At 50.3% G+C, this 21,887-nt stretch overlaps 1 protein-coding gene across 1 annotated transcript in view; it reads right to left on the bottom strand.

Annotated features, from left to right (window-relative positions):
- APCDD1L (APC down-regulated 1 like) overlaps window positions 1-14,268 on the bottom strand; it is a 47,537-nt gene extending 33,269 nt beyond the window's left edge. Inside the window, exon 1 of the mRNA XM_052651340.1 lies at window positions 14,013-14,268. Coding sequence (XP_052507300.1) covers window positions 14,013-14,268 — 256 coding nt within the window. The remainder of the gene's footprint in view (window positions 1-14,012) is intronic.
- Between the last annotated feature and the right edge of the window lie 7,619 nt (window positions 14,269-21,887).

Here is a 21,887-nt window from a genome sequence, read left to right as displayed (position 1 = left end):
CCAGAGCCTTGGGATCACATTGTGTCATCTAACCAGGCTGTGCATCACGTCCCTACTGAAGGCACGCCTCTGCCCGAGGAGCAGGAGGGGGCCTCTGTGCTTCCCTAGCTCCCAGTACACACCTGTGCTTCACCTCCATGCTGAGGCCCCTTGAAGGCAAGGACCATGGTGGCTAGAGCCCAGACTGGACCCAGCAGATCCAGGCTGGAATCCAGGTTAGTGGCTTTGAGGGAGAAGCTCAGTTTCTCCATCTATATAATGGGTTCAGAGGCTTACTGTGCAGAAAGAGGTAACACAGGTGAAGTACTCCACGTTCACTCCATGCATGTGATTACTGTTGTAACCCAGAACGTCAAACCCCAGGCTGTGATGCGCTGCATTTACTAAGGGTCCCCCGTTTCCTCGGCACTGACCCGACCATCCACACAAGTGCTGTCTCCTTGCTCTCCTCCAGCCTTGGCAGGAGTCAGGACCCTCAGCCCTGGGGTCACTGCTTGTGTGATCATGCAGCCCCATCACTCACTTCTAGCACAGGGACAAAGCACAGAGCTGAGGTGGTGGAGAGCTGAGCACAGGGCCTGCCACGAGGCGGGCTGCAGCCACGCTCACGCTTTATGAATATTTTTATGAGCAGAGGAGGGCAAGGGGGCATTTCTATTCAGTCCTGCTACCCCCGAGGTTAATGAGTTCAGGTTGATTTTCTGAATCCTGAAAAGAAGTTTTAGTGTATGCAATTACAGCTTTTATTTAGCAATAATCTACGCCAAACCCTGGGTCAGGTGTGGGAGAGACTCAAAGAAGAATAAAACCCATTGTGCCCTGGAGGGGTTCACAGCCCCGCCTGGGAGCCAGATCCCAGATAAATCAACAGTGTGTGGTGGGGCAGGGAGGTGGGTCCCTAGAGTGGAGTGTGGGGGGTGGGATGGTGGGTGCTGTGCTGGGTGAGTGGGGACAGATAGTGTTCACATAATCTCAGGGAGGAAATATCACAACAAATGCTGAGGATGGATTTGAGGGAGTGAAGGGGAAAGCTAGCCAGGAGGGCTCCCTGGCTGGTGGTCCAGGGGAATTTGGGGAAATAACACGTGGAAAGTACGTTCAAGCTAAGGGAACAGCATATGCAAAGGCCCTGAGGATGGGCTGAGCTGGAAATGGGCAAGGGGAGGACAGAAAGCTGCTGCAGCTGCAGCTCGGCCTGCAGGGAGAGTGGGGCCCACAGGGTACGGAGACTGCCTGGGTGGAGCAGGCTGGTTTGGGCAGGTGGGGCCATACTGGAGGCAAAGGAGCCCTGGAGGTGCTTCAGGCAGAAGCAACTGAGGGGGCATGGACCTGCAGGGGAGAGAAGGGGGGAGCAGGGGAGCCCTTGGGGGTCTTCCTGGTGCCAGGCAGGGATGGGTAAGGCTATGCCTGCAGTTGAAGGCTAGGGAAAGGGGAAAGGGCTTCTTATGAGTGGCACTGAGGAGATGTTAATAAGATTCCGATCTACTTTGAGTGAAATAAAAAGAGATACGCAAGCCAAACTATATGAAAAACAAAAGTCACTATGTGAATTTGCAAGCGTGTGAGGTCTTCCCTTGTGACTCAGCTGGTAAAGAATCCATCTGAAACAGGAGACCTGGGTTGGGAAGAGCCCCTGGTGAAGGGAAAGGCTATACCCACTCCAGTATTCTGGCCTGGAGAATTCCATGGGCTGTATAGTTCATGGAAAGGGTCGGACACGACTGAGCAGCTTTCACTTTCGTTGCTAGGTCTGAAGTCAGACCTGCTCACAGGGACCCCTGTGGGGATCGAGGCTGCAGGAGAGAGTATGAAGAGAGTTTCAGATTGCAGAAAAGCTGGGAAGAAAGCACAGAGAGCCCTCATCTACACTAGCCCCGATTCCCCTGTTAGTAGCATTTTCTGTGAGGGCAGTGCCTGTTGTCATTGTGCTCTTCAGTGGCTAAGTCATGTCCGACCCTTTGTGACCCCATGGACTGTAGCCTGCCAGGCTCCTCTGTCCATGGGACTTCCTAGGCAAGAACACTGGAGTGGGTTGCCATTTTCCTCTCCAGGTGATCTTCCCCACTCAGTGATCAAACCTGCATCTCCTGCATTGCCAGGCGGATTCTTTACCACTGAGCCCCCTAGGAAGCCCACACTTACTACAATTACACAATCAATCTTGGTACATTATTAACTAAAGTCCATACATACTTTTATTCAGATTTTCTCCGGTTTTATCTAATGCCCCTTTTCTGAGAAACATGATTTTAGCTCACATTTAAAAACTAAAATTCAGTTCAGTTATTAGAACACTTTTAAGCTCTGGAACAACTTGGGTAAGCGTGTGCCTCACCTTTTCAACAGTAAATTTTATAAACCTTAAATATATAATGATTTCTGATGGAAATTTTGTGCCCCAAATTTTGAATATTTTGAATATTATCACACATTATTTAAAAAATAATGCCAACTCTCAATAATTTTAAAATATTGGTTGTGTGTGGCAATGATAGTATTTTGGATATCTTGGGTTAAATAAGAATATCTTTAAATATGAATCAAACTATGAGTTCAGTTCAGCTGCATCCAATTCTTTATGACCCCATGGACTGCAGCATGCCTTGCTCATACTCATGTCCATCGAGTCACTGAATCAAACTATGTAATTATACAATTTCATTTTATTCTTTTTTCCTTTTAAAAGTGTGGCTACTAGAAAATTTAAAATTACATATATGGGGACTTCCCCTGGCAGTCCAGTGGTTAAGACTCCACTTTCACTTCAGGGGCCATGGGTTCCATCCCTGGTCAAGGAACTAGGATTCACGTGCAATAGCGGCTATGCGGCCAGCATCTAATTTCCGTTGGCCGGTGCTGGTTTGAGTGATAGAAGCCTGTGAAATGACTGAAGAGAGATATCCAGAGAGGAGGGAGGGGTGTCAGAGTGAGGGAGGCTGGGTGCGCTGGCAGGAGGCCAGGAAGCAGGCAGGAGGGAGGAGGAGGAGGAGGGGAAGGCAGGGGGAGGAGGGGAAGGCAGGGGGAGGAGGGGGAGGCAGGGCCTAGGGCAGGGCATGCCCAGGAGGAGCCCCACAGAGGCCTGGATGCCCCAAGAAGAGGAGGAGCCCGTGTGGGGACCCAGCTGAGGGGGATCATAGGATCTTGGTGGGGACGTGAGACACCTAGTCAGCAGTGCTAAGGTCTCAGTGGGCCTTTCGAGGACAGAATAGGGGAACGTGGTTACCGTGAGGGGCCAGGTGGGTGAGATGCGATGGTCCTAATCCCTCCAAAACTGCCTGGCTTCCTGTGCAGACGGCAGACAGGGACTGGGGAGGGGCGCCGGCGTGAGAGCTGCTTGGGTGGGGGCTGGGCCTGTTGCCCAACTTCAGGGAGGAGGACACTGGACCCCTGCCCCACCCATGCCTCACTCCATTAGGTCCCAGGGGAGCATCACCCAGCCCCCCACACTGGGGGCTTAAACAACAGAAATGGATTCTCCCTCCCTCTGGAGACCAGCTGTTCCAGGTAGAGGTGTGGCAGGGGGGGTTCCCTCTGAGGCTTCTCTCCCAGGCTTGCAGATGACTCCCTCCCCTCGTCCTCACCTTGGTTCCCCTCTTTATGAGGATGTCAGTCATTTTGAATTACAGTTCCCCTTCCCATGACCTCACTTTAATGCCATCAGTCTGTAAAGACCCTTTCTGAAAAGAAGGGCACATTACGGAGTTCTGGGGTTAGGACTTCATCATACGAATTTTGGGGGCAGGGTGGAGGGGTACGATTCAACCCATAACACTGGCCCCTGCCTGCGGGGCTGGTGAAGGCAGGACTCTATCTAGCCCCTATTAGTGTATTGGCATTACTAAGAAGTAAGGCAGGGCAGCAGAATTCCCTTTAATCAGCCTTCAACCTCCTTTCCCAGCAGACCATTACTATCAATCTGCCTGTCTTTCTAGACCTTTGTTATGGAGGGATACACAGAAATATGTGTTGCAGGTGGGTGGGTGGGGGGCAGACTGTTTTTAAAACAAAATTTAAATCCTCTTTACGGTGAAAAACCTAGCTAATGAAAATTATGTTTCAAAACAGACAGAGGCGTTCTTTGTGCTAAATATGGTGTTGTCTCATTTGCAATGGAAAAGTCCCTCGTTTCAAAAAAAAAAAAAAAAAAAACATTATTAAGAGGCCTTACAATACAAACCACATTTTCCAACTCAATAGCATACAAGGTCAGCCAAGCAAAGACAATGTAAACTAGCTTCGAAAGCGTGTTGCTCAATAATGAAATGTTTTCGGTACGGGGAGGGAAGCAGCAAGATAATCAGACTGGTGGTGGTGCGGCTGAAATTTCAGCCCCCGAAATGCACCCCTTCAGTAATTGGGGACCTATTAGATGATGCTTAAGTGCGGCTTCAGATACTGCATTTCTGATTAACAAAGATATAATTTCTTGAAGGGAAGAAGGACTCTGTTCACACCCTTGGTTATCCTGAACTGGCCCTTGTACACAAAGAAAGGCCATTTGTCCAGTGGGAGCTGATGGGACACACCTGGCCAGGAAAAGGGTTGAAGGGGCTGGGAGGGATGGAGGAGGAAGTTCAAAGGTGTCTGCCTGAACTGGCTGCCAGTTTGGACACGGAGTCCGGTTTGGACATGGAGACGAGCCAAACCCACACCTCCCATCCCTGAGAACCTTGGTTTCCACTTGAATGCCAGCCTCCCTGATGGCAGGTCCTGAGCCGGTGCTGCTTGGAGATCACAGGTCCTCCTCCCTCGGACCAAAGCCTCTCATCCTCGGAGGCTGCCCTGACCCTCATCACCTCCTGGTAGACATCACCTCCAGCTGTTGTCCTTCTCGCACCAAGGCCATGGGCCCCACTCTCACATCTCCATGCCCCCTGTGGAGTCTCATCTCCATTCCGTGTCCACCTCGGAGGCTGGCCTCATCCTGGCCTCAGACCCTGTTGACTGCTCGCTCCCTTCACCTGCATCAGGACCACTTTTGGGTGCTGTGGTCAAGACCCTCAGCAGCAGTCACCAAGGTCGGGTGGACATTCAGTTCTCATCTGCGGTTGGGGCTGGTGTGTCTGCTGTGTCCGGCAGAGCTCTCCAGATGCAAGCCTTCCGCTCTGCCCTGTCCCTGGCTGTGACCTTCACCAGCATAGGCTCCTGAGGCTCTGCTCCACATCCCACCCCACCACCAAGACAGCAGGCCCCCATGTTCTCAGAGCATGTGACCCGGGAGCATGGTGTCCCCTGGCCCAGACGCCCCTCCCTCTAGCTCCTCTCTCCTTTGGGATCTTCAACCTCCTTTCCTGGGCCTCAGACCTAGTCAGGTCCTCTCAGGTCTCTCTCACACCCCCTCTTCCTATCACCAAGCAGCTCAATTCACCTCCTCTGGCAGCCACACCTCCCCAGTCACCGTCTTTCCTTCGTTCCATAGTGCCACTGCCGTCAGTCATTCTCTCATTTCTTATTTATTGTCTGTGCTTCCCCACCCCAACCCACCACTCAATTGGAAGGCAAGCCCCACGAGAGCCATACCAGACCCATCTTGTTCATGCCTGTGTCCCCAAGACGTGGAACAGTGCCTGGCACAGTGTCAGCATCCACTGAACACCCCTTGAAGAATACTTGAATGAAGAAATGTTTCCATCATTGAGTTGAAATTATACCAAGTTATCCAAAAACATAGTAAATGCATACTCATTCATTTAGTTCTTCTAAATTAGAATTTGGAGGAGAGAGAGAAAGAAGTTTGTACTTAAGTGGGATTTAAAAAAAAAGAACTTTCTGAGCAAATTATCTGTGTAAACAGGGGAATATGTTTTACGCTCTTAATAATGAACTCCAGCAGCTCTGGCCTCAAACACTCTGAGAAGCTCTATGGTGATGAATATGCAAATTCCAAGTGATTCCACATTTTGTTGAAGCCCTTAAAGGATTCTGGAAGCTCGGTATCCTAACCTCTTTTCCCTGAGGCCCCTGACAGCAGTACTAATGGATAGCCTGATATAATGGGACTGGGCTTAAGCTCTTTACCTGGTATCTAGAACACCAAGTTTTCAGGAAGTCAGCATCAGGAAGTTTTCAGGAATTCACTGCTAAACATGATGGCATTTCACTGTGGCAGAGATGAATACATCTCTGAATTGGCGCCAAACAGGCATCTATAGTCCCTGAAGGCTTGGGGTGGGGTTAACTAGGAAAACGCAGCTAGTCACTCCATCACCAGGTTAACAGTTTTCTGAGCTTTCATTGGTTACTTTAAGTTGACCTCCCTGTAAAAGCAGATGAAATGTAAAACTATCGCAAAAAAAAAAAAAAAAAAAAAAAAGGGCAAACATCAACCGGAAAAGCCCAGGCACTCTCACTCTCTGGCAAGTTGGTCTTCATTTCAGTTAACTTGGGGTTGCTGCTAAGGAAAGTGGAGCCCATCCGAATCCGGTTAGAGCTGATGGACCAAACAGTAGACTTCAGTTTCAAACTATCTAGAAACCACACCCAACCACCAAAAACATATGTTAAAACAACTCTTAATTGTACATTTCAGAGGACAAGTAATTTCGTTTTGCTGTGGTCACTGGTAATTCCAAGCTAAATACATCTCTGTGTTGAGCTCTGTTTTTACCCGTATTTGGGGGCAAGAAGAGGGTTGGGTGTGAGCGACTGTTTTGCTTCTCCCTTTTTGTATAATTTAATATTGAAGTTTGGAGAGGGCAGCCCAGATTTTGTAATGTGTGTTGAGCTCTTGGGATAGCTATGGGCACAGGCCTGAGATTCATGTCCCAGGTAGGATGGGAGGCACCTTGGCTCACAAGTCCTCCAGGACTAGAGTCAATAAGGGAAACTTTGCTGTTGGCAGAAAAAGGGAGCAAGGAACCTAGGCAGGCAGACCCAGCACTTGTCCACTGCAGTTTGGCTTCAAACAGAAGAAGACTTGAGAAGGGGGTGGCGGGAGAGGATTACTCAGGGCAAACCCTCCACTGCTAATGAGACCAACAGGTAGCACCATGGATCTCCCTGGCATTTGTGAAGGATCCCACCTTCCCTGGTTCCTCTCTGAGATGGGGAATGGGTCTCCTGGTCCCTGAGCTAACTGTGTAGACAGACTATTAGTACCTTAGGGCCACCAGGGAGCAGTGAGTTGTGTGGACTTACTGCGTTGGTATCTCACATGCTGTGGATAGTTGCTGAGCAACCAAGAGCTCACTGGTCTGCAAACTTTTTAGGAACCCTAGCCCGTTGGCCTCCATTTCTTCAGGCATGAAATGGTAATGACTGCAGTGTGCAAACAATAAGGCAATCGTAAAGAAGTAATATAATGCTCCTACAATGCTTAACAAAAGCAGGTGCCCAGTGGATGTTGACATTTTTACTTTTTTTTTTTTAATTTTTAATGGGAGGAAAATTGCTTTACAATGTTGTATTGGTTTCTGCCATACAACAATGCAAATCAGCCATAATTATATACATATCACCTCCCTCTTGAGCCTTCCTCCCTTTCCCCCATCCCACCCATCTAACTCACTGCAGACCCCTACGCTCAGCTCCTTGTGTATACACTAGCTTCTCACCAGCTATCCATTTTACACGTGGTAGTATATTTATGTCGGTGTTACTTTCTCTGTTTGTCCCACTCTTTCCTTCCCCCACTGTGTCGACAAGTCCGTTTTCTGTGCATGTGTGTTAGTTGCTCAGTCTTGTTCGACTTTTTGCGACCCCATGGACTATAGCCCACCAGGCTCCTCTGTCCACGTAGTTCTCCAGGCACGAATACTGGAGTGGGTAGCCATTCCCTTCTCCAGAGGATCTTCCCAAGCCAGGGCTCATCCTCTGTTGCCCCCTTCTCCTCCTGCCTTCAATCTTTCTCAGCATCAAGGTCTTTTCCAATGAGTCAGCTTAGGTGGCCAATGCACTGGAGCTTCAGCTTCAGCATCACTCCTTCCAATGAATATTCAGGGTTGATTTCCTTTATGATTGACTGGTTTAATCGCCTTGCAGTCCAAGGGACTTTAAGAGTCTTCTCCAGCACCACAGTTCAAAAGCATCAGTTCTGCAGCGCTCAGCCTTCTTTATGGTCTAACTCTCACATCCATACATGGCTACTGGAAAAACCATAGCTTTGAGTATTTGGACCTTTGTGGGCAAAGTGATGTCTTTGCTTTCTAATACGCTGTCTAGGTTTGTCATAGCTTTCCTCACAAAGACCCTCCCCCATCCCTCCTTCCTGAAATGCATGGTGCCACCCCACCCACTGGATGGGCACTTTGGGTCCACTACCAGGCAAAGGCAACCCAAACCCCCACATGCCTTTGAAAGCAGGAACTCGGGCTTCTGACTCCCTTTTTGTACTTTGCATCCCTGTCCTCCTCTGACTCTGTCCATCAGCCTCTCTGACCCCTCCTCCCCAGCCACACTCCTGACATCCCAGACTGCCTTGCAGTTGCCCCCCAATCCCGCAAGGAGAAGGATAGCATACTCCCCAGATTGGACCTTGCAGGGCAGTGTCCTGTCACCTTAACAGTGATGTGAGTGACCTCACCAAGCCCTTGCTGTGTGCCTGGTGCTGTATTAAATGCTCCACATGGATAGTAATACCGACTTCTCATAGTAGTCCCTTGGGGTCGACTTCATGAAGGAGGAAACTGAGGCATGGAAGGATGAGGTAATCTGCAGCAAATGGAGCAGCCGGAATTGGAATGTGGGAAGCCGAATTCCAGAGCCCAGCAGCTCTGCAGCCTTTGCAGATGGACAATTAGGATCCTTCCCTCTTCAACAACTCTCAGATTAACATTTAATTGGGGATTTAAAACGCTGTTCTTGTTAGCATGCTTGTGGTCTCTGCGCTGCGATCTTCCCCATTAAGTCGTGTTATGTAAACCATCAGCCCAGATGCCACAGAGCCTGTGGATCTCCCGGCGCCCAAACTTGGCTCAAAAGCCCAGTTCTTTCGAGCAGCAGCAGGGCAGGGAGCCTCTTGCCTGAGCTTTGAGCTGAACTGCCCCAGGAGAGGGCAGCTGAAGCAGGAAGCTCAGGGGCCCACAAATCTCAGCCCCTGGGCTTGCAGGCTGGACCACCTTGGGTGTGTGGCCTTGCTTCTGTCATCTGTAGAATGGTGCCCATGGCACAGGAGGTTGCAAGAATCATGGGGTATCACTTATGAGATGCTTGTTAACATAGTGCTTGGGTTGTATCTCTCCCCCCAAGGAAAGTCAGTTTCTCCTTCACACACAGACACCATATGTGGTCATTCCTAGTAAGACTATCTGGCCATCTATTCTCCTCCTGGGTGAAAAAATGCACATTTTGCTTAGAAACCACATGCCTTCGCATGTTTCAGTGGAATAAATGTGAAAGAGACCAGGAACAAAGAGTAAATTCTCTTTTAGGAAGTTTGGGTGAACAAACAGAAAGCTAGGGAAAATGGCAATGTATATGGGAGACAGCTACTTCTCTCTATATAAAAAGCACTAACAAATCAATAAGAAGAAAATATTTTTTTTAATTCGATATAAAAATGGGCAAAGGAGATTACCGGACATGTCATAGGAAAGTCAATGAAAGGGGTAATATACAGACATTCTTCTTTACTCATAACTGATGGAATGCAAGTATAAATAAACCAGGCATTGCCACTGGCAAGATTTTTAAAGAAAAGTAATGATGAAGGTTGGCAAGGATGTGGGGAACAGGGTCTCATAGCCCATTCATGGAGGTTGTTGACTGTGCAAGCCATTAGAAAGAAAGGCTCTGGGGAGAATTTACACACATATTTTGCTGCAGCAATTTCATGACTAGGGATTTACATCCAAATCTGCAAATGAAGGGGAGGCTGGGGCAGGGAACAGTGTTCTAAGCAGAGGAACAGCATGTGTGTGTGTATAGGCTGTGGTGGAAAGCGGCATGGCCTGAAGGACAGGCTGACAGTGTGTTTCCATATCCTGGTGGTGGCTGGTGATACCTCCTCTCAGAAGGAAGAAAGCTTGTCTGTGAAGTGTGCGGGGAGGAGGGTCACACAGGTATCAGAAGCACTGACAGGGGCTCGAAGGAGAGGTGAGGTGAAGTCACTCAGTTGTGTCCGACTCTTTGCGACCCCATGGACTGTAGCCTACCAGGCTCCTCCTTCCATGGGATTCTCCAGGCAAGAGTACTGGAGTGGGTTGCCATTTCCTTCTCCAGAGGATCTTCCTGACCCAGGGATCGAACCCAGGCCTCTAGCATTCCGGGCAGACGCTTTAACCCCTGAGCCACCAGGGAAGCTAGAAGGCACGGGTATGAACACAGCTGAGCTGGACAGAGGCTCTGGCTGGGACCGAGTGTCCCTGGAGGGTGGGGCTATCATCATTCCCAACTCACTAATGGGGACATAGGTGACAGGGCCAGAAGGTGACAAAGCCAGGATGGGACCCAGGTCTGTTCAGTTCCTAAGATGCTGCTCTCAAGCTCTCCATAGCACACAAGACATGTTAAACTCAGCCAAGACCAACCAACCTCCCAGTGCACAGGTGGAGGTCCTGGGGGACTAGTCCTGCCTCCCCGGTGAACCCCTGGTGGCCCTTCGCACAGGAAGGTCTGACGTTCTCTGGGACATCTATTCACCATGACCCTTGCAATCCCCACTCTGGGTCGGGGGCTGGCTTTGTGCAATATGCTTCTGAAAGCCATTCTGGTTCGAGGATCAGTCACACTGCCCACCACCTGGCTACACCTCATGGCCACCTCTGGCACCAGCTTCAGAATTCAGTCCCTTCCCTGGATTACCCCCAGCTCAGCCTGAACTGCCCTCAAGTTCAAACCGAACTCAGTGGCCTCTTTTTGCATTGGGTTCTTTTTAGTTAATTGATTGATTAATTTACTTGGCTGCACCAGGTCTTTTATCTTATTTTTTGCCTTTTTAAATTTTTACTTTGCTTTGGGGTAGAGCCTATTAACAATGTTGTGATAGTTCCAGGTGAACCATGAAGTGACTCAGCTATACTATATCTTGGAAATCTTAACAGGGGCTCATTTGGCTTTCAGTTTCCATGAACATAGTGAGCGTCCAATACATTTCCCAAATAGTTCTTCACATGTAGCTTCTTACTAGTTTGCCATCCGGATGGTTTGGAAACCAACAAAGCTGTTCTGTTTGTCTTGAGCTAGTTATTTAGACTTTGGAGATTCCAGTGTCAGTCAGAATACAAGTGAAACAGCTGGCCACAATGATCCAAGTGGTGAGAGGAAGTTTTCATTCAAAAACATTTTTTTTTTGTTTTAAGTAATAAATACAATTACCGATCTCCTTTCACCTTTGATTTTTTGGACCCATCTATTAAGTTAATTTTCTCCCCAGCTTTCACTCTCAGTTTTGAAACAGAGCCCCATATCCACAAGCAATTTATTATGGAATAGCCTGTGATTTTGTCCTAGTTAATCTGTCTTTAAATGATAACTTGCCATTGCAAAGTATATGGCTAGAGATAAAAGCAGGGCTGAAATTAGAAAAAAGAAATATAAATGAGAGGGGGAAAAAAAGAAGCTGTGGTTTTTCATTTTCCCCCTCAAGCATAAATTGTTGAGTAAGGAGATTTTTAAGAGCCAGAAATTGCTGAGGAGTGAACCAAAGCTGGAAGCCGCTGCACTGGCACAAGACACATCTGGCGATGCAGGGTTTTGACGAGGGTCTGCTGCAGCCGGTAACTAGCCACCCTCACCCACAGCTAGCTCCTGTCACCCCCAGGAAGGACATTTTCAGAGACCAGGGGAGAGAGGACAAGTGGGAAAAATCAACGTCTAGATTAGAAACTACTTCGACTGTGTTGTTTTTCTTGAGGTCCCACTGTGCCTTTGATTTCCTGATTGCTCAGAGCAAAAATAACAAAATCCATCCAACCTGGTGATTTTCGACAGATTCATCTGAACGTTGAATTTGATCTGCCCATACCAGTGGGTCTCAGCCAGGGACAATGGGTGTCCCGGGGGACATCCGGCAGCTTCTGGGAACGTTTGTGGTTTTCATAGCTGGGAGGTGTTGCTACTGGCGTGTGGGGGGTGGAGGCCAAAGATGGTGTTCCATGTCCTCCAGGGCACAGGGTGGCCCCCAGCAGAAAAGGGTCTGGACCACAGTGTCAACAGTGCTGAGGCTGAGAAACCCTGGTGGGGTGTGTGTGTGTGCGTGTGTGTGTGTGTGTGTGGCCTTTGGTGTGCCTACAGTAGTTTCTTGAACCTGGAGACATGAAGTCCAGGCTTGCCTCCGCTCAGGTACCTCAATTATCTAAGTATCTGAAGGAGTAAAAGGGTTCTGTTTCCTTTCACTAAAGCACAAGGAACTTGTTGCCTGGTGATGCAGCCAGTGGTGAGAAGGGCTTTTGGAAAAGGGTTCAGTGGAAAATGAGGCCCAGCTCAGAGCGAGGAGCTGTGAAGGCAGCCCGCAAGCATCTGTCACCCCAGGGTTGAGACCCTGTGTCTCAACTGCAGGCTCCACAGCCGCCTTTTCTGTACACCCAGGCCTCTGGGTACTCTCGGCTTCTCTCCTGTGGAATCTGCCTGACTTGGGGTGGCGAGAGGCCACCTGGGAGCGAAGCAGCAGGACTCCAGAGAGCCACACTGGCGGTGATTTTATTGGCGAGACAGAAGCACGGGGCCTGCCAAGGACAACGGCCCTGTGCTGTGCCCAAGGCTGCAGGTTTCTGGGGAAATGTGCCCTACTGGGCTGGCCCGTCCCATCCCCATGGGATGGAACCACCTGGGAGGAGGTGGAGGAGAAATGAAGACACAGCTTCCTCCTCCTCCCCCTCCCAGCTCTGTGCCCACAGGGCAAGCACACACACTCTTTGCCCAGCCATCCCCTCCGCGCCCCCTTCCTTCCAGTCTTACTTTCCTGGCCTATTTTTGTGCCCAGTGAGAACTGCTTGGCCATGGACAGCCGTGGGACCTCTCGCCCCAGCCCTGAGGTAAATGTCCCCTTTCGGCGGATACATCTGCAGCTCTTCAAACCACCTACACATCGTCCCTCGACCTTCCTTCAGACCCAGCTCATCTCTTTTTCCGATATCTAGCTGAGAAATTCTGGGCTGATTGAAGAGCTGCAGAGAGACCTGACTTTGCCCCTGGCCTGTAAGTGGAGAAAAGCGTGCCCAGCTGTGTCTTCCTGCAGGATGGACGCCTCAGGGCTGGGCAGTGTGTTAGTCGCTTCTCCTGCTCTCCTTCTTGTAACCTCACAATAACCCCAGACAGAGGTGAGGATCTCGTGGGCCAGTTTGACAGACGAGAAAGTTGAGGCTAAGAGAACTGATGGACATGCCTGTCCGAGTTCACACAGGTTGATATGAAGCTGATCTGGACTTCTGAGTTAGGTGATCTGACTCCAGGGGTAGAATTCTTAATCCTTCACAAGGTGAGGGTGCTTGGGGGTGAGCCCGGCACACTGTGGTTATTATTGTCATTTTTGCCAATGGTGGTACACCACGGTCAGCGGGCATTACAGAATTTTGATCTTCCTATCCTCTAAGAAGAGGCAGCTGGAGAGCAGTTAGTTCTGGAGGCGACGCTGTCCCCTCTTTGGGGGGTCGGGTTCCCTGCCCCCCTACCGCAAGCCTTCTGGACACCAGAATTTGAGGAGGGGTGTGAGGGTCGCTGTGCCCTCCCCTCACTTCTGCTGCGGCTCTGCTGTAGGACACCATCTCTGAGTCCCAGCCCATCCAGGATGCAGTGGGCAAGACCAGATTCCGCAGCCCAGTGACATGGAGCTTGCGCCTTGCTGAGGGGCTCCCAGTGGGCTGGGGATCCCTGGAGGTCAGGCCGCGCGGGCACTGAGCACAGAGGGGCGCGCACGTGGTTCCGCGCCCGGCTTCCCAGCACAGGGTCCAGGAGGAGGCTGGAGGTGCAGCAGGTGCCCGGCCAGGTGAGGCTGGAGAAGAGCGCGCAAGACCAGAACCGCCGGCCTGGCTCACCTGCCCACACAGCAGTCCCCAAGAAGCCCAAGGAATATCAGACGGCAGCTCCCTCCCTTCTGACCTCAGGCGGCGAGCCAGTGGGGGGAGGGTGGCACCTACCTCCCAACAGCACCAGGACGCAAGCGTAGGGGAGCATGGCAGCCGGCATCCCGTCGAGGGTGGCAGGACAGCCCCTGGGGCGCCTCCACACTGTGTGGAGACGAGGCGCCGGCGCAGGGCTCTCAGGCGGCCTCGGACAGCGGCGGCCCGGCTGGGGCCCTGCGAAGAAGTCGCGAGGGTCCTGCGCGCCCCTCCGCGCTCGCACGCGCTCGCCCTCCTGGGCTGTTGATAGTTGTAAGGAGAGCAGCGCACTCATAGGTCCAACTTTCCAGAAGAGGTGGAGACAGCCCCCGGCCTTGCGCGCACAGCCTCGCAGCGCGCCCAGCCCTCTGGCGCAGCTCCTCCTGCCATTCAGAACCCAGTCGACCCCCCTCCGTGCCCTGGTTCTTTCCTCTCCCCACCAAGTCTCTGCATTGAGCCAGGAGGCCTCCCGAAAACTCTTGCCCTAGCCAAGCCAGACGGTACGGTGCGCTCCTCCGCCAAAGCGCACCCCTATGCAGGTTGTCCCCTCCAAGGGCTAGGGGGTCGGGGGCAGCTCATCTGTGCCCGCTGGGTCCTCAGACCCCTAAGGCTTCTCTTCAGGCCTTCCAGACACTTTTGGAAAAGTCGCGTCAACTTGGAGTGCAGGAGCGCAGTGAATGTGGCCAACCTGGGGCGCCCAGCAGCCCACAGCCGCTCCCTGTAATTAGCTCTTCTCTGCTCCAAAGAGCATCTGGGCAAACAGTGTGGAGCCGACCGGGGCGGTTCCCCCCACCCCCAACTCCTCCTCCTGCCCCCACCCCTAATCCCCATCTGAGTGAGTCAGCTGAGGGTGGCTGCTCAGAGGCAAGGCAGCTGGGAGAAGGAGGGAGATGGATGGGTCAGGCCACCTCAGGGCCTGACCTCAGGGCCTGGGCTCCCCCAGGCAGCTCCCCACTGGTAGGGAAGTCTTGGACAGGAGTAGCATCTGGGAAGGAGCCTCCCAAGTTACTGGATTTATGAATGAAGAAGCGACAAAATCACTTGGATTGGAGAAGTGGAAGTTGAAGCGCTTCCCACCTGCGGGGACCACCAGGAGAACAGAAGTAAAGTCGTGAAGTGGGGGTTGGTGGGGGGCTGAGATGCCTAGATCAAGGTGTCCATTTTCATTGTGTTGTCCTTAACAGTGAAAGAGGAAGAGAGAGTAGACAGAACCAAAAGAGAGGTGAAAGAGAGAACCTAGAAGGAGAGAGGGAGAAGAAAGATAAGGAAAGAGAAAAGGGCAGAGAGAGGGAGAGAGAAAGGCAGGAACAAAGAAATAAGGCAGAGAAGAGAGGCAGACAGGAAGGCAGGTTCAAAAGGGAGGAAGAAGAATAGAATGAAAAAGAGGGGGGAAGAGGGAGAGAGAGAGATGGAGGATGTCCCTTGGGGAGGACTTGGCCATGTGGGGACATGTCTGTGCCCAGGGTGTGTGTCCAGGCAGCCGACCTGCCCTCTGAAGGGCTTACAGACCCACCTGTCTATGCTTGTGGGCTGCTTGACCCTGGGGGTCAGTAGACAGCACCCCGTCTTTTGATTTTTTACCCTGGGCCTCTGGAGTCCGTCAACTTCCACCAGGGAACCCCCAGCCAGGGACCCCCGTCCCTGGGATGTCCTTAGCTTTCCTTTTCTCTGGAGGAACAGACTCGATAAGTGTGGAAGGAGGCCACAGCATGATTTTACACAAATGGAAATGTGAGAGAAACGATCAATTCCCTTCCTGAAAATGACATTTTTTTCTGGTCTCTATGGATTGCTGAGAACAGCATGAGGCTCGAGGTGGCCTTGCTGAAGCCGAGATGCCATCAGCTCCCCGGCAGACAGCGGTCGCGCGCCACATATTAAGTTTCGGTGAAAGGTGTAACGTGGGCGGGGGGTGGAGTGTGATTATTTATAATTGCATAATAGTGATTGTTTGTGGCAATTATGTGCCTTTAAATTAAAAAAATTTACAATTATGGATAGTTTTAACAACTGCATGCTCTTTTGGCCATGACTGTTTGAGGCTGTACTTTCTGGGCTTCCTGCTTGAGGGCATTTTGCAGTCCTAGGTCACTGATGGGGCTTTGAGTATGAATGGTTTGGCTTGGGAGGTGGGTGTTACACTGACGCAACGTGGGGTTATGATTCGGTACTTTCAGAACCTACTGTACTGCTATTAGAAAACAGAACTTCCCTGCAAAGCCTGGTGCTCATGTATTAATTGTTATATTGGCTTATTTATTTATACTGGCTTATTTATAAGAGGAATTGCTGATAATTGTTGCACCCTGGAGAAGGAAATGGCAACCCACTCCAGTAGTCTTGCCTGGGAAATCCCATGGACAGAGGAGCCTGGAGGGGTTGCAAAGAGCTGGACACAACTGAGCGACTAACACCCACATTGAGACCTTGGTGTGGGCCAGATGCTTTGAAGCATAGACTTTATATCTGGACAGCCTGATGAGAAGTAAGAAGTATTGTTGGCCCCATTTTACAGAGCAGGGAAACTGAGTTCAGAGAGGTTGGGCCACTGCCTCAAGGCCACACAGCTGGAAGGTGGCAGAACTCCTTAGACCCTGCTTGTGTCTGGGATGCTCTGTGTCTCCATGGGATTCCCTGACTGACCGGGCTCTTGGCTCCATTCTGAATCTCAAGTTCCTAAATGAGAAAGCCCATTCTATTAATATGATAACACCCTTTCTTCGAAGAGGCTTAGGAATGGCAGGGAAGCCCTATTGCAAAGTGCTGCCTAGGTCTTAGCCAAACTCCTCTGTTGAGATTGAGAATTATAGGTGCTATCATACTCGCCCAGCCTGACATGAACAGTGGGTGATGCTTGGAAGGATGGGAGAAGCTAGGAGGGGTCTTCAAGGCCCACTGGTGCTGCTCTCCTGGATTTACAGGTGAGAAAACAGAAGCACAGGGTCAGATAAGTTCCCTGTTCAATGCAGATTTTACTCAAAAAAAAAAAAAAAAAAGAGAGAAAATCAACAATTAGTGTTTGAACAACCCTCTGGTCACTAGAAGATCCAACAAAAGAGAGAGAAGGAACTGAAGCTAAACTTTCTTGACTTCAAACGTAGATATTTATTTTTAACCCCCCAAAGTTGTATTGTCCAGACATTGTTGCAGGAAGGGTATTAATTGCTCGATTCCTGACCCCTTTCGTACCTACAGACCTGCCACCGAGAACATTTGAAATGATTAGTAATTATAAGGTTGTCTGAGGGAGAAGCAGGCTCTTTCTTGAGTCTCGACTCTGCTAGCCATGAGTCATGTCTGTGGGCTTTACCATCGGCCTCCAGAGCTGACTTCTCTTGGCTGATCACTGCAGGGGTCTTCCCAAGTGGTCAAAGCTGCAGGAACAGTGAGGGGACACAGGGCAGGCTTTCTGGAGCCATGTACAGCTGATGTGAGGGAGGGGCCCTGAGCCAGACCTCTACCCCACCCTCCCCCCAAATCAAAGCCCGAGGCTGGCCCAATAGGAGAGCTTTGCAGAATGGGCCTCTTTCTTCCCTCCCCACCAAACACCTGCCTCCTCATCCTCCTGCATATTAACAGCACCACGGGAAGATAAGATCACCCCACGAAATCTTGCTGTAAAATGGTCTGTTTCCCCTGCTCGTTATCAGGGGTGTCTGATCAAAGAAATTTTGCCCGGGCCTGGTTATCTAATAACCCAGTAAACATCCAGGCCAGCTTCCCTGGTGGGAAAGGCAGGCGGGGGCTGCTCTAGATGAAGTGAGGGGCAGGTTGAACACCCTTCCCCCAACTTGGTGACCATCTCTGCCTGCAGAGCATCACACTGCCTGTCCTGGAGCCCCCCAGAGCCTCATGACCAGCCCTCTGTTTCAGACGGAGAAACTGAGGCAGGGAGCCTGTGTTCTTGTTCCTTGGGAGAGCCCTCGATCCTCCCGCAGTTGTCCATCTAGTCCCCCATGGCACTGGTACATCTCACCTTGTGTGTGATGGGGACTTACTACACTTTGTTGAATGAATGAGCAAATGATCAAACACACTGTCACAGGATGAGCACTGGGCCCTGTCAGAAGACTCTGTTGCAGATCTTTTTAAAAAAAGACTTTTATTTATTTGGCTGCTCCAGGTCTTAGTTGTAGCATGCAGGATCTAGTTCCCTGACCAGGGATCGAACCCAGGCTCCCGGTACTGGGAGCACAGAGTCTTATCCACTAGACCATCAGGGAAGTCCCTCAATTGCAAAACTTAATGCTACCACTTAGCAGCTCACCAGGGCCACAGCCAGGGTGAGGGACTGGGGCTCGAATGCTGAGGGGTTGCTCACTCTCAGGCTATGGAGGTACGGGGTGGGTGCCTGAAGCTAAGCACCACCTACATTTGGAGCCCTGGGTGCCTCCCTGGCCTCATCTGGTCCTAGCCTGCAACTCCCCACCTCAGTTTCCTCCTCTGTAAAGTGGGGATAATGCCCATGTGACCCTGAAGGATTAAGATGACAGTGTCTACAGAAGTAGACATTGGGTATAGGATCCAGTCTTCTCAGGCCCTGAGACTCCCTGGAGGAAAGTCAAAGGTCACACAGCTGGTGTGAGACGGAGCCTGAATGAGAACTTACTCTGGGGCTTGAGAGTCCTGCTCCTCAACCTGACCCTAAACTGCCTGAGTCCTGAATGACTTCCAGTTCACCAGCTCCTGGGGAGGCAGATTGTGAGAACGTCCTGGGATGCCCAGAAACCTCCCCACCAGCCCTCACACCTCAGTCTTCTTCCCCCATCAGGCGGTAGTAGGGGTAGGGGACATTGGAGGGATCAACTCAGCACGCAGACACAGAGGTTTTGAGTGAACACATTTTGGATGGATGGATGGATGCATAGATGAATGAGTGGGTGGATGGATGGATAGATACATGTTTGTGTGGGTGATTGGATGGATGGGTGGATGGACGGATAGAATGAATAGCATTACAATTGTCATGATTGTTGTTCTGGGTGGTCCCCAAGCTGGTTTGTTGATTTTATCCTCTCATTTATTAACTGATTCGTAATAATTCACTAACGTACCAACTCACCCTTGGGCTGCCTGTCCCCACACTGTGGAGATACATCCCAGTCCCTCATCCACAGGTGTCCTCATTCACAGAGGTGGGGCCATGTGTTCCCATATGAGTAGCTTCCTCCTAGTGTCCAGGGCACCCCACTCCAGTACTCCTGCCTGGAAAATCCCATGGACAGAGGAGCCTGGAAGGCTGCAGTCCATGGGGTCGCTGAGGGTCGGACACGACTGAGCGACTTCACTTTCACTTTTCCCTTTCATGCCTTGGAGAAGGAAATGGCAACCCACTTCAGTGTTCTTGCCTGGAGAATCCCAGGGACGGAGGAGCCTGGTGGGCTGCTGTCTATGGGGTCGCACAGAGTCGGACACGACTGAGGCAACTTAGCAGCAGTGTCCAGGGGTCTGCCTAGCTAAACTGCAGGGGGGCTCCTGATGCTGTCAGAGAAACCAATGAGATACACACAACCAAACAGAGAGATCTAGAAAATGTAGTGTCTTGAGAAAGAGGTAGGAAGCAGAAGGGCTTCTTCACGGAAGCTCCAGACATAAAGCTGCATCCACAGGTTTTCATGTGTGTGTATCTAAGGCAACATGTCCGACAGATCTGAGAGGCTGCCTTCAGGCATGAGAGGAGGGAAGTGGGCATGGGGTGGGAGAAGGGAAAGATGATAAAATACAACAAATGAGAGGCCTCACACAGAGCTGAGTTATTAGCTCACCATGAACTCAGTTACGTGATTGCAGCTTTCTGCTCAGAGTCTGAAAAGTAAGATGAACAAAAGAGAGAGGAGAACGTGGACTCCCCTTCCTGAACAGGGGCAACTGAGATGCAGCAAGAGCAGGAGGCACCGCCCAAGGTGGTTCTTTGCTCTTCATCTCTTCTCCTCGACCCTGGGGCACCGTGCAGGTGCCAACTTCTCCTGTCTGTGGTGTTTGCAAGAGGGCTGCCCAGAGCAGAGTCTTATCTTTCCCCAGCCATCGGCCCCCTGCCCACCCACCAGCCGAGTGTCTAGAAGGCAAACCTACTGTGATGATTCCTGTTTTGAGGAGCTTTTGTCAGAGGAGGAAAATTATTAAAAAAAAAATGTTGGGGGCACACATGACTGCAGATGGTTGATTTTTTTTTTTTTTTAACAATAAATGTTATGGTGGTGGCAGTGCTTAGTCATATCCAATTCTTTGTGACACCGTGGGCTGTAGCCTGCCAGGCTCCTCTGTCCATGGGATTCTCCAGGCAAGAATACAAGGGTGTGGGTTGCCATTGCCTTCTCTAGGGGAATCTTCCCGACCCAGGGATCGAACCCAGGTCTCCCACATTGCCCCAATTAGAAACATCTATATATACACCTAACATAGTGTTTAAAAAGCACAAAGTTGATTATTTCTCTCCCACTATAACATGTTCCTAATAAATTTTCTTGGAAAATACAAAGTAGAATGGATAGAAATGAAAGTCACTTGGTGTCTGGCCACAGGAGGACAAGTGCAGCTGACACTGGGACATTACCACTTTCTTTTTCATTTGTGTGTGTATTTTCCAACCTATGGTCAAATTTAATAAAGTGAATGTCTAAATAAATCAGTAATCCCCCAATTTCATCTTTTGGCTTAATTTTCCAGCCTTTAAGGAACTGTCAGGTGCAGGGCCACACGGGGAGAGGGGACAAGAGGCCGGCAATGGAAGTCATATTCTTTTTCCTGGCCTGCGTGTCCCAAGAGTGGGACTAGCTCTTGTTTTGTTTGAGCCTTTTGACAGGCATCTGTTTGTAAACTTTCCTCTGCTTCCAATTTCAGTCTGGAAGCAGCAAATTGATTTTTTTTTTTTTTTTTTTAGCAAATTGATTTTAAATAGAAATACCTTGAAGGTGGTGGTGTTTGGGGGTTGAGAAATCCATCCGGAGGGCCCCTCCCAAGTGGAGGCTTTGCGGCTGCTTTGGTACATCAATAGAAGAGACAGCGCGTTGTCTGGGGAGCAGGTGAGCTACAGTCGGTGAACAGACAGAAATTTGGGGGTGGGGGAAAGTTTACAAGTGCTCAAGGCACAGCCCAAGCAGACCTTACATATTTTTTCCTTTCCTTCTTTTTCTTTTTTTTCTTTTTACAATTAACATTCAGAGTTCAGTCTCCACCCTCCCTCTTGAAATGGAATTTTTATCTCTTGATTCATGCTACAAGATAAAATCCCTGTTTATCCAGTTGCATGAATAATTGATAAGCTCTTTCCAAGTTGCCAGAAGCAACTTAGTGGTCTCGCCTTGCGGCCTGGAACCCCTGGCAATTTCCGGAGTGCCCAGTGAGAGACCTTTGCACGGTTTCTGCTTGGACTGCACCGACTTTCTGTCTCAGGGGTGGGGTTTATCTCTTGATCCAGATTCGGGAATTACAGATTAGGTACCTAGGGCTCCCACATCCAGGGGAGGTAGGGAGGAGGGGAGGGCTCCTGGATGTCCACTTAGATTTTCTGAAATCGAGTCTGTGACAGGTGTGGATTCCGCCGGGAGCCTCCTGGCTGGCGGCTTCAGAGTTCACGGCATTAATTAACTCTAATCTGTTCCCTGATAGTTTAAACCAGACCCAAGATGTGAAGGTATTTTCTTTCCTAATATTTAATGGGCTTAATGAGATAGCAACCAGGGCCTGTGTCTCGCCTCTTTAATGCACTTGGCTCTTTGGCCGTGTTTATATGATAAAAGCAGTGGGGTGTAATTTATGCTCTTAGCTGGGGTTTATCCTTTTTAAACAGGTCTGGACGGCTTACCTGTTATATTTGGCTCAAGCTGGCTTAAAAAAGAATTTATAGAGTGTACTGCAGAATGTCCCAGTTCTGCGACGCCAAGGTAAATGGAACCTGGGGTGATGGTGCAAAAT

This window comes from Budorcas taxicolor, chromosome 13, assembly GCF_023091745.1.
Source record: "Budorcas taxicolor isolate Tak-1 chromosome 13, Takin1.1, whole genome shotgun sequence".
NCBI classification, from domain to species: Eukaryota; Metazoa; Chordata; class Mammalia; order Artiodactyla; family Bovidae; genus Budorcas; species Budorcas taxicolor.
This window is presented reverse-complemented; position numbering and strand designations above follow the sequence as displayed.